General features: G+C 42.4%; 1 protein-coding gene across 2 annotated transcripts; it reads left to right on the top strand.

Annotated features, from left to right (window-relative positions):
- Positions 1-84: 84 nt before the first annotated feature.
- On the top strand, positions 85-11701 carry RMI1 (RecQ mediated genome instability 1). 2 transcript variants are annotated; one of them, XM_048851420.2, is made up of 3 exons: positions 85-214; positions 1925-2109; positions 2221-11701. In XM_048851420.2, exons 2-3 carry the CDS (start codon positions 1960-1962, stop codon positions 3826-3828), a joined length of 1758 nt encoding a protein of 585 aa, XP_048707377.1. In that variant the 5' UTR covers positions 85-214; positions 1925-1959; the 3' UTR covers positions 3829-11701. The 2 variants fall into 2 exon arrangements, with proteins under 2 accessions (XP_048707377.1, XP_048707376.1); XM_048851419.2 differs by having other exon boundaries at positions 1925-11701.
- The last annotated feature ends 366 nt before the right edge of the window (positions 11702-12067 follow it).

Here is a 12067-nt window from a genome sequence, read left to right as displayed (position 1 = left end):
GAAACTCTCGCGAGGTTCAAAGTCGCGCGCGCTTGGCCGGGCAGTTCCCGGCTGTAAACGATCGTTAGATTTTAGGCTCGGGTCGTGGGGACGGTGCGGAGCACGGCTGGCTCTGCGCATCCAGACCGTGCGCGCGCGCGCTATGAGGGGCGGGAGGAATGGTCTCTGTTGCCTTTTCCTGGCCGCTTGGCTCGCTGCCCCGCCCCGGGTGCGGGTAAGTGGGGCCGCTCCCCGCGAGCCGGGGTTGGTGCGGGCTGGTACCTAGCACGCTCTCCTCTAATCCCGCCAGCCCCACTGCCCGTGGGTCGTGACAGTCACAGCACCGTGCAGCCGGGCTCCGTCCCCAGCGCTCTGCCTAGAGCCGAGCGGCCATGGCGCCTGCGCTCTGAACCGGTTCGAGCGCCGCAGCTAGGTGGTGAGGGTGTTCACGATGGTTTCTTAGATCCGCTTTCAGAACGCTCTCAGCCGCATGCCTGGGCGGCACCAGTGGCCGCTCTTGGTTGGAAAGCGGCTAAAGCCACTGATTTTGGGGCAGGGCCTGCGTTGCCCTCTGTCTGTGGGGCACCTACTCCACTGCAGACGACACTGTAAGACAAATGACAAAAACAGTTTGCAAATGCAAAGCCCGAGGCAGCAAAACTGATAGCAAAACAGTCCGTCTCATTGTAATCATACTGAAGTCAGGAGCTCCTACTTGCACAGGATGACCAGGCCCATAAATGTGTGAACACACTGCTTTCTTCTCACGTGGGGGAGAAGGTCTGCTTGCCTTGCAACGTGACTGATTCAGGCAGAAGTTTAGGCCAGGGTGGCTTTTGCCACAGACTAATATATAATTTAGAATTTCATGGAGGAGAAAGGTCTTATCAACCTCTGCTCTTATAATGCTTCTATAGCTCCTTTAAAAATAAAAAACAGCAATAATAAAACTTTAAGCTTTCTGATTACATAATAATGAAGTAAAAAAGGATACAACCTAGCTGTGTATGTTTTATTGAATTTCTTGTTTCTTTTGTTGATCAGTTTTTAAGACCATATAACCCTCAAAGAGCTTTTATTAGTAATATGGGTGTTCCTCAAGGCCTCACGGCTACAATTTGGGACCACCTCTACCTGGAATTTCAGTTTAGTCAAGGTGCCTGGTTGTATGATTTCACATCTTTAAAAGTACTTTGCAACTGGATTCAAGACTTGGACATATCTAGATACTACTTTAGTTCTAACGCTTTCATCCAGTTACAGCACTTTTAAGGTCCCCTCTGTGCCATAATTGTACACAAATCCCCTGAGTTGCTCATAGAATAGATGGGTCCTGTCACTTCTACGCATAAGCTTATTAGTAGCAGTGAAAATAAGGACCGTGTTCCTGTCAAAAGTAGAGAAGGTACTAGAGCCATTCCTGGAGGAAGAAAGCAAACATAAACTGAGGCTGAGGAGGACTTCCCAGCCTGCTTTCCACTATTTAATCTGGCAGGGTGGGAGGGAGATGAGACAATGACAGCAAGCGTTCTTTCTGCCAGCAAGAAGAAAGATTTTTGAGTCACAGGCTTGTCAGAAGTCTGTACAAAAGATGGAGTCACCAAGATGGGTTTAGGGAGAGCAGCCTAGTAAAAATCTCAACACTTTCTCAGTTCTTTCTGGTGACCAGCTGGATACTTAGGCCTTGTCTACACTGAGACTTACAGCGCTGAAACTTTATTCGCTCAGGGGTGTGAAAAAACACCCCCCTGAGCAATGCAAGTTTCAGTGCTGTAAAATGGCAGTGTAGATAGTGCTACAGCGCCTAGAGCCTCCCCTCACGGAGGTGGTTTTATTACAGCACCAGGAGAGCTGTCTCCCAGCGCTGGAGCTATGACTACACAACCACATTAAAGCGTTGCCATGGTAAGTGGCCCAAGAATAAACTTTTTTTGTTTCTTTTTAGGGGATTCATGCATTTTTCCTATAACTTAAAAGAAAATGAGTGCATCTAGTGTTGCAGGAAAAGTGGAAACCTGGCTTTCTTCTGCGTGGCATGTTAAAGTTCCTCTGACGTGGCTAGAAGCTTGTATTAACTGGATCCAACAAGAAAATGGTTGTAATTTAACTCAAGCTCAGATCAACAAACAGGTATTTGAACAGTGGCTTCTTACAGATCTGAGAGATTTGGACTATCCTGTTTTGCCTGATTGTATCTTAGATGGTCCAAAAGGAGAACTGAATGGCTTTTATTCCATACAGATTGATTCACTGGTGGATGTTAGCCAGCCTGCATATTCCCAGTTGCAAAAGATTAGAGGAAAAAATACTGTAAATGAAGAAGTAACAGCCAACACTCAGGCACCCCAAAAGTCCTGGGAAGCAAAGCCTACCCGAATGCTGATGCTGCAGCTAACTGATGGAATACATCAAATTCAGGGTATGGAATACCAACCCATTCCTGTCCTCCATAGTAATCTTCCTCCAGGTACAAAAATTACAATACAGGGTAACATTGCATATCGTCTTGGAGTTCTTTTGCTAAAATCAGAAAATGTTAAATTGTTGGGGGGCGAAGTAGATGCTCTTCTGGAGGACTATGCTCAGGAAAGAGTCCTTGCCAGGGTAATTGGAGAAGCTGAGAACCCTAATCCTGTCAAGCAGCATGATCATGAACAAGGCATTTTAGGAGCTGTTGATGAACTAGGACAAACTCTAGGACCTTCAGATGAAGAGCTTCTAGCAAGTCTTGATGAAAATGATGAATTTACCATAAATCCTGAAGTTCCTTTAGAAAGTGGATATTGTAGCAGAAGTAACAACTCAAATACAGCCACACATTTGCTCCTTTCAAGCAATGAAAACTACTCACAACAGGGATTTGGGATCCTTTTGCCTGGGGCAAATGAAGAACAAAGTGTTCCAGCTATGGAGGATGTTGATGGAGATTTAGATGACTTCTCATTGGAAGATGACTTGTTTTTAGAAGAGGCGATCCAAGAAGAAATTCAGACAATGCAGTCACCGGTCATAAACAAAACCATAGATATCATTACACAAAGATTTTCACATATGCCAAGATCTTCACTGAGTTACACATCTGAAAAAGATGACAGAGGTCAGTTGGATTCAGTTAGCAAAGAAAAATCCTGTGGGAGAGAACTGTCTGTTGGTGATGAAAGTAGTACAAGTAATTTTTCACTACATCATAATGTACAACACTCCAAGAGCTTTACCAACGATTTCTCCTTGGAACATGTTCTTGAGCAGAAGTGTAATAAGATAGATGTAGTTAAGAGCAGTCAAAAAAATTGTAGTTTTTCTGGCAGTAGATTGTTAAACAAAAGACCAGTTAATTTTTCAAAAACTGATTCAGAGATAAACAAACAAAATTACTGTGTACAAACCTTTTCTTACAGAACAACAGAGAAATGCAAAAGTCTTGAGTTAGATTCCCCACCTTTTACATATATTTCTGTTCTACTTGCAAATACCGCAGAAACTGTTACAACAGTGAAAGTTAAAGCCTTTATTGTAACCCTTACTGGAAATCTCACAAGCAGCAGTGGCTTCTGGAATATAATGGCAAAAATCTCTGATGGTACCGCTTATCTAGAGGTAGACATTGCTGATGAAATTCTAACAAGCTTAATTGGATTTTCAGTGCCTGAAATGAAACAGTTAAGGAAAGATCCCATTCTACATCAGAAGCTTAAGGATGGTTTGCAGAAATGCCAAAGAGAACTGATAGATCTTTGTTGTTTGATGACTATTGAATTTAATCCCTTTCAGTCTAAAGCAACAGTACTAATTTTACAAGATGTTGATGCAGTAGATCTAGAAAACTTGAAGAAACGTTTAGATAAATAGTTGGAGGAAAAATCTATAGAAAGTAGTCCCAGGAATTATGTAATTCAAGGCATAGCAAAGTAAGTGTTGAGAACTCCATTAAGAAGTCCAGTGGTTTGTGTTTGTTTTTCTTAATGGCAGGGAGGGAAGGTGGGGGAAATATCCATTCTTTAAGCGGAAAATATTTGAATAAAAATTACAAATACATTTGTTTTGATAAAATATTCATGTATCTAGTTATTTTTACAAAAGCCACCTTGCTCCTAATCAGGGAGCTGAGGAATACCCATTTCCTACTGAAAGTTTGTTATCGAGTGCTGATCAGCTGATCCTTACATTTTTCAGTGGAGTTACCATTAGCACTAGGGTCACTGCTAAGAAATTTTTACAAGGGAGTACTATGCAGTTCCAGAAGAAATCAGGGGATGTGACGGGGCAAGGCCAGATGGCTATAGAAAAGTAGTGGGAGATAGATATATTAGCTCCAGGCTAAACAAATCCTTGGTACCAGGTTAAGTGAAATGGCAGCTGCTCCAGATCAATTAAGACATTTGGGGCCAATTAAGAACTTTCCAGAAGGCAAGGAGAATGCTAGGTTGATTGGGACACCTGAAGCCAATCAGGGGCTGGCTGAAACTAGTTAAAAGCCTCCCAGTTAGTCAGGTGGGTGTGCATATCAGGAGCTGTGGGAGGAAGTTGTGCTGTTGGAGAGACTGAGTAGTACACACCATATCAGGCACAAGGAAGGGGGCCCTGAGGTAAGAGGGAAGTGAGGGCTGCTGTGGGGGAAATAGCCCAGGAAATTGTACATGTCATGTTTCTAAAAGGTCAGCTACCATAGCTGATACTGTTAAGGTCCCTGGGCTGGAGCTCAGAGTAGAGGGTGGGCCCAGGCTCCCCCCCCCCAATCTTTGCCCCCTGATTAATCACTGAGACTTGGAGACAACAGAGCCTGTGCAAAGAAGAATAACTTCTCCTCACCTCCCTTGCTGGCTTATGATGAAAATGGCTCAGTACGCTGTGACCTTTGTGTCTAGAGAGAGAAGGGTTATGTGGAGGGTCACAGTGAGCCTCTGAGGCTAGCGAAATCCGCCAGGAAACACGGGACCCACGGAGGCAAGGACAGAGCTTTGTCACAGGGAGTAAATCTAATCTAATTATTTGCTTTCATCACAAGGCACTGAACCTTTGTAAAATATAGAAGTTACCTATATTATGACATGCTATCAGGACAAACCCTAGGGGATTTGTAACTCAAATATGTGTGTAGTGCATGAGAAGCTGAAAGTGAATAGAAATGGTTTATGATCGAAAGTCAAACAGACTATTTTATTCTTATTGTCCAGTATGAGAAACAACGACTAACCAACTTTTGAAAATCTCAGTGTTTTTCAAAATTATTTCATTTAACAGAGGGTGGTGTCTATCATATAAGTAAGCATATTTGTTTATTTTAACCTGACAATGCCACTGATCAATATAGTAGTACAACAAGACTGAACCTCATTAACATAATTTTTTTCTCTCCAAATTAGTAATATAACTTAACAGTTGCTTTTCTAGTCTTTGTGCTGTTTAGTCAAATGTTTTTCATGTTCCTGAAATGTTTCATGTCAATGTGGTTATTATATTTATTAAAATATCACTTTGTTCTGTCTTAAGACTCACAGAAAGGTCCAGTTTGGAAATTGATAGAGTGAATGGATCCAGAGATGAACATTTTTAATATTACTGGATCATACATAAAAATTAACATATCAGATGACTAAGTATGATTTGGGTTTTTTGTGAAAAGTCTTAAAGGTGACCTTTAAAAAAATGGGTGTATGTTTTTGGTGGTGGTTTTTGTTTTTTTTGTTTTTTATCCTTTATGAAATGTGTAGAAGGTCTGAAAGCATTTGTTTTTGTTTGTTTTTTCCCTTGCACCTTTTTTTACAGTAGAAATTTGAATCCTCTCTAAGCTACAGGATGGATGACTGGAGAACCAGCGCACTGCTGACTTCTACTAAGAGTGTAAATTAAGAAGGGAATGAATTTTTAATCAGACCTCAACCTACAGTTTTGCTTGTTCTGGTAGCCTCTCTTACTGTCTAGTAACTAACATTCTGGAAAAAGGAAGTGTGTGTTATAGTTTCAACACCACTGCCCCATAAGTTGTGAGACCTAACAATCCTAACAATATGCATCCTCTGTGATTCCAGCAAAAGTAGGGAAGACCCGAGCTGATGTTTCTGTTAAATAAGCAATGTTAGCAATGCTGATTTCATTAGACTTCCTTTGTGACCTTGGGCAAATCACTTAATCTATGAATCGGTTTCCCATCTGTAAAATGGAGATAATACTTTTTCTTCCACCTTTATATAGTCTATTTAGGTTGTAAATTCTTTGGAATGTCTCTTTATATGTTTTTACACTGTAATATAAACTACAATAAACAATGGTCTTAAACCATTACAGAGTAAAAACATAAACCAATCACACTATAATACAAACAACAACAACAACGATTTAACTCTTTTGACGCCAGTGTGGTTACTGCTGATGAGAGTAGAATCAGACCTGTTGCCTTTATTGGGCAGTACTACTTAAAACTCAATAGCAAAATATGACCTTTTGTTTTCTGGAAAATTAACACAAAGGCTGATTTTTTGCGCTCCTTAGCCAGATAAAATCTGCCTGACTTCAGGGAAGTTCTGTGTGCACAAAATGTGAACTGATAATTATTTCTATATTGAGGAAATGCTTTCTTTGGCAACACTGATATAAGCACAGAACAAGTGTGGGGAAAATTGCAATGTAATTGAGGGTATTAATTATGGCAGATGAATAACTGATTTTAGTTGACAGCACCAGCATTCACAACACATTTCTAAATTTAATAATAGATTTTAAAAGATTAATGTGAAAAATGTGTATATGTGCAAAGGATTCTTGGTAGAAAGCCTGATTTATGATAATAAAATGGTGGTAATCTATACTACTAACTACATTTAAGTAGTTTTCAGAGTAACAGCCGTGTTAGTCTGTATTCGCAAAAAGAAAAGGAATACTTGTGGCACCTTACAGACTAACCAATTTATTTGAGCATAAGCTTTCGTGAGCTACACCTCACTTCATCGGATGCTCAAATAAATTGGTTAGTCTCTAAGGTGCCACAAGTACTCCTTTTCTTTTAACATTTAAGTAATAACTTTTAGTTGGTAATTACATTTATTTATGACTTTTCTGACTTTAAGACAGCTTAATATTTACAAGTACATTGCAGTCAACATTTAACAAATGTATATGCAGAAAAGCATTGTCAATATTAAACCCTGAAACTTGCCTTAGTCATACAGAAGAAATGTGCTTTTGGGCCTCAGCCCAGACAAGCACTTAAGAATGTGCTTCGGAGCGAGGAAGAGCGCTTACTTCCTGGATCCAGCTACTAGTATAGTGCCAGGCCTCGTGCAGGTGCAATTTACTACAAATTGAAGGATACAGTGCATTTAAGAAATGCATTAGAATGTGGGAGGAAACTTCGGTAACTTTAAAACACTTAGTTTTTCTCAATGTGTAGACATTTTATGAATGCACATGGGTGATACCGGCTGGATCCTTTTATTTACAGATTAAGAGGGTCTTCTCTTCTGTTCTTTGGGTACAAGAACTTCACAAAATATTCTTGATCTGCAGAAACCAGGACTGAAATAACACATACAGTGGATGTACAGCTGAGGCTGATTTAAACTAATAGGGTTAGATTTTTTTAAAATACACAAATGTTAATGAGCTGTTGTATGCACCAGACTTGCATGTGCTCAGATCATGATGTGGGTGTACAAGTTGGGAGCACACATATCAGAATTGGCTGGAATAGTGGCTCACTCCTCTCCATATGATGTTTCTGAGCCACCAGATCTCTGCAAACCTGATACCAATGGCATCACTCTGAGCAAACCCTCAAGTCTCCCTTACACACCAGCCTATTTGGCTTGCACAGAGTACCTCTCTGAAATGCACCAAGCGTGTAGAGATTTCTCTGTAGGGCTATGCAGTTTGTGCAACTCTGGATTTTCTTTCAGGGCTTAAGTAGTGCAGAGGTCCTCCAATGAGATGAATTTCACCCAGATAATATAAACGCTGCAGAACCACAAAGAGTATGAGCTTTCGTGAGCTGTAGCTCACGAAAGCTCATGCTCAAATAAATTGGTTAGTCTCTAAGGTGCCACAAATACTCTTTTTCTTTTTGCGAATACAGACTAACACGGCTGTTACTCTGAAAAGAGCATGACTACACTATGAAAAGAGGTTTTTTGTTTTTTTCCCCAGGGAAGTTGGCTCAATTGAGTTAACATGCTAAGAAAGTCTCCTTAACACCCATGGATCCACTGGGCCAATATAGTTGTAAAGGTGTCAGTTGGAAAACCCATGTAGACATAGTTTATGTCAAACTAACTCAATGGGGCTAATTCAGTTGAAAAAACCCTACCTTTGTTTGCTATGTAGACATGGCCTATGACTGCAAAAATAAGCAAGTCTTATTCTTGTTGGTACCATCTCTTCTTCTGTGTTTGTACAGAGCCTAGCACAGTGGGGTCCTGGTCCATGAAGGGGGTACTCTGAGGTACTCTGCATAATAATTCCATTGTAGCCCGTGTAGCATAAGACTCTAATTTCTAACTAAACACTAAGGCCCAAATCATCAAATATATCTAAGCACCTAAATGCCTTTGGCAATCTGAGCCAAAATATAAAATTTATTTATGTACTGGTGATGGCTGGTAAAGTATGAAGCAGAAAGAACCCAGTTTGATTTACAGGGATATCAAATGGATTACTACTCCTTCCCCATTGACATTTGGAACTTTTGTTGCAGTCCTTCCCTATTTCTACTTGAATACTAGATTCAGCACAAAATTGGAATTCATGAGTTCTAAGCCTCACTGATACTGACCCTCTCTGTGACACTGAGTAAGGCTGATCTACACTACAAATTTAGGTTGATGAAAGATGACTTGCATTGACCTAGTGCTGCATGCATCTACTTTTAAATATGTCTCCCACTGAAAGCTCTCCAAGATGCCAACGTATAAATACCACCTCCCCTAGCGCTATGGAGCAATGACTGATGTATTGAAGACAATGCAGCATGAAGGAAGACACTGCATTACGTATATCAACCCTAACAGTCCTCCAGCGACTGTCCAACACTATCCAATACTGACTATTCTCGTCAGAATTGTGAACTCTACTGCCCAGTGGTGACAGAGATTGGAAGGCCACACCACTCTTTAAAGCCTTTCAAATTTTTGAAATGCCTTTTCTTGATTGTCCAGCTTGGAGAGCACACCTATCAGCTCTTGACTGTTGTGCACAACTGCCCAGCTGACCATGCCAGCTACATGATCCAGATGTGCTCTTGCTTGGAGTAGACAGTTAGTGGATCTCCTGGATGCGTGGAGAGAAGAGACAGAAACAACTCTGACATCATAATCAAAAAGGCTGACAAAGGAGGTGCTGTTGTCATCATGAATAGGTCGGAATATGAACAAGAGGCTGCTCGGCAGCTCTCCAACACCACTTTCTACAAGCCATTACCCTATGATCCCACTGAGAGTTACCAAAAGCAACTACAGCATTTGCTCAAGAAACTTCCTGAAAAAGCACAAGATCAAATCCGCACAGACACACCCCTGGAACCCCGACCTGGGATATTCTATCTACTACCCAAGATCCATAAACCTGGAAATCCTGGGCGCCCCATCATCTCAGGCATTGGCACCCTGACAGCAGGATTGTCTGGCTATGTAGACTCCCTCCTCAGGCCCTACGCTACCAGCACTCCCAGCTACCTTCGAGACACCACTGACTTCCTGAGGAAACTTCAATCCATCGGTGATCTTCCTGATAACACCATCCTGGCCACTATGGATATAGAAGCCCTCTACACCAACATTCCACACAAAGATGGACTACAAGCCGTCAAGAATACTATCCTCGATAATGTCACGGCTAACCTGGTGGCTGAACTTTGTGACTTTGTCCTTACCCATAACTATTTTACATTTGGGGACAATGTATACCTTCAGATCAGCGGCACTGCTATGGGTACCCGCATGGCCCCACAGTATGCCAACATTTTTATGGCTGATTTAGAACAACGCTTTCTCAGCTCTTGTCCCCTAAAGCCCCTACTCTACTTGCGCTATATTGATGACATCTTCATCATCTGGACCCATGGAAAAGAAGCCCTTGAGGAATTCCACCATGATTTCAACAACTTCCATCCCACCATCAACCTCAGCCTGGTCCAGTCCACACAAGAGATCCACTTCCTGGACACTACAGTGCTAATAAACAATGGTCACATAAACACCACCCTATACCAGAAACCTACTGACCGCTATTCCTACCTACATGCCTCCAGCTTTCACCCTGACCACACCACACGATCCATCGTCTACAGCCAAGCTCTGCGATACAACCGCATTTGCTCCAACCCCTCAGACAGAGACAAACACCTACAAGATCTCTGTCAAGCTTTCTTACAACTACAATACCCACTTGCGGAAGTGAAGAAATAGATTGATAGAGCCAGAAGAGTTCCCAGAAGTCACCTACTACAGGACAGGCCTAACAAAGAAAATAACAGAACGCCACTAGCCGTCACCTTCAGCCCCCAACTAAAATCCCTCCAACGCATTATTAAGGATCTACAACCTATCCTGAAGGATGACCCAACACTCTCTCAAATCTTGGGAGACAGGCCAGTTCTTGCCTACAGACAGCCCCGCAACCTTAAGCAAATACTCACCAACAACCACAACCACACAACAGAACCACTAACCCAGGAACTTATCCTTGCAACAAAGCCCGTTGCCGACTGTGCCCACATATCTATTCAGGGGACACCATCACAGGGCCTAATAACATCAGCCACACTATCAGAGGCTCGTTCACCTGCACGTCCACCAGTGTGATATATGCCATCATGTGCCAGCAATGCCCCTCTGCCATTTACATTGGTCAAACTGGACAGTCTCTACGTAAAAGAATAAATGGACACAAATCAGATGTCAAGAATTATAACATTCATAAACCAGTCGGAGAACACTTCAATCTCTCTGGTCACGCAATCACAGACATGAAGGTCGCTATCTTAAAACAAAAAAACTTCAAATCCAGACTCCAGCAAGAAACTGCTGAATTGGAATTCATTTGCAAATTGGATACTATTAATTTAGGCTTAAATAGAGACTGGGAGTGGCTAAGTCATTATGCAAGGTAGCCTATTTCCCCTTGTTTTTTCCTACCCCCCCCCCCCAGACGTTCTGGTTAAACTTGGATTTAAACTTGGAGAGTGGTCAGTTTGGATGAGCTATTGCCAGCAGGAGAGTGAGTTTGTGTGTGTGTGTCCCCGGGAAGGGGGGGTGGGGGTGAGAAAGCCTGGATTTGTGCTGGACATGGCCCACCTTGATTACCATGCACATTGTAGGGAGAGTGGTCACTTTGGATAAGCTATTGCCAGCAGGAGAGTGAGTTTGTGTGTGTGGTTTTTGGAGGGGGGTGAGGGAGTGAGAGAATCTGGATTTGTGCAGGAAATGGCCCACCTTGATTATCATACACATTGTGAAGAGAGTTGTCACTTTGGATGGGCTATTACCAGCAGGAGAGTGAGTTTGTGTGCGGGGGGGGGGCGGAGGGTGAGAAAACCTGGATTTGTGCTGGAAATGGCCCAACTTGATGATCACTTTAGATAAGCTATTACCAGCAGGAGAATGGGGTGGGAGGAGGTATTGTTTCATGGTCTCTGTGTGTATATAATGTCTTCTGCAGTTTCCACAGTTTGCATCCGATGAAGTGAGTTGTAGCTCATGAAAGCTCATGCTCAAATAAATTGGTTAGTCTCTGAGGTGCCACAAGTACTCCTTTTCTTTTTGCGAATACAGACTAACACGGCTGTTACTCTGAAACCTGTGCAAGCACAGCTATGGACTAGCTATAGAAACATAGATATGTACAAGTAGATTGCACGGGGGATGCAGGAGAAGGGGTACAACAGGGATCAGCAGCAGCAGTATGGCCTGAAACCAAAGGAATTGTAGCAGGAATACCAGGCGGCCAGGGAGGCCAACAGTTGATCGGGTGTCAAGCTGCAGACCTACCCCTTTTATAAAGAGCTTTGCATGCCATACTTGGCAAAGAAGCCACCACCAGCCCGCATGCCGCTGTGGATACCTCCCAAAAGCCCAAGTCATGGGCCCCTGGCATGAACAGT

Source organism: Caretta caretta, chromosome 5 (assembly GCF_965140235.1).
Source record: "Caretta caretta isolate rCarCar2 chromosome 5, rCarCar1.hap1, whole genome shotgun sequence".
Taxonomy (NCBI): domain Eukaryota; kingdom Metazoa; phylum Chordata; order Testudines; family Cheloniidae; genus Caretta; species Caretta caretta.
The sequence above is the reverse complement of the archived record's forward strand: the minus strand, read 5'-3'. Positions and strand labels throughout refer to the sequence as shown.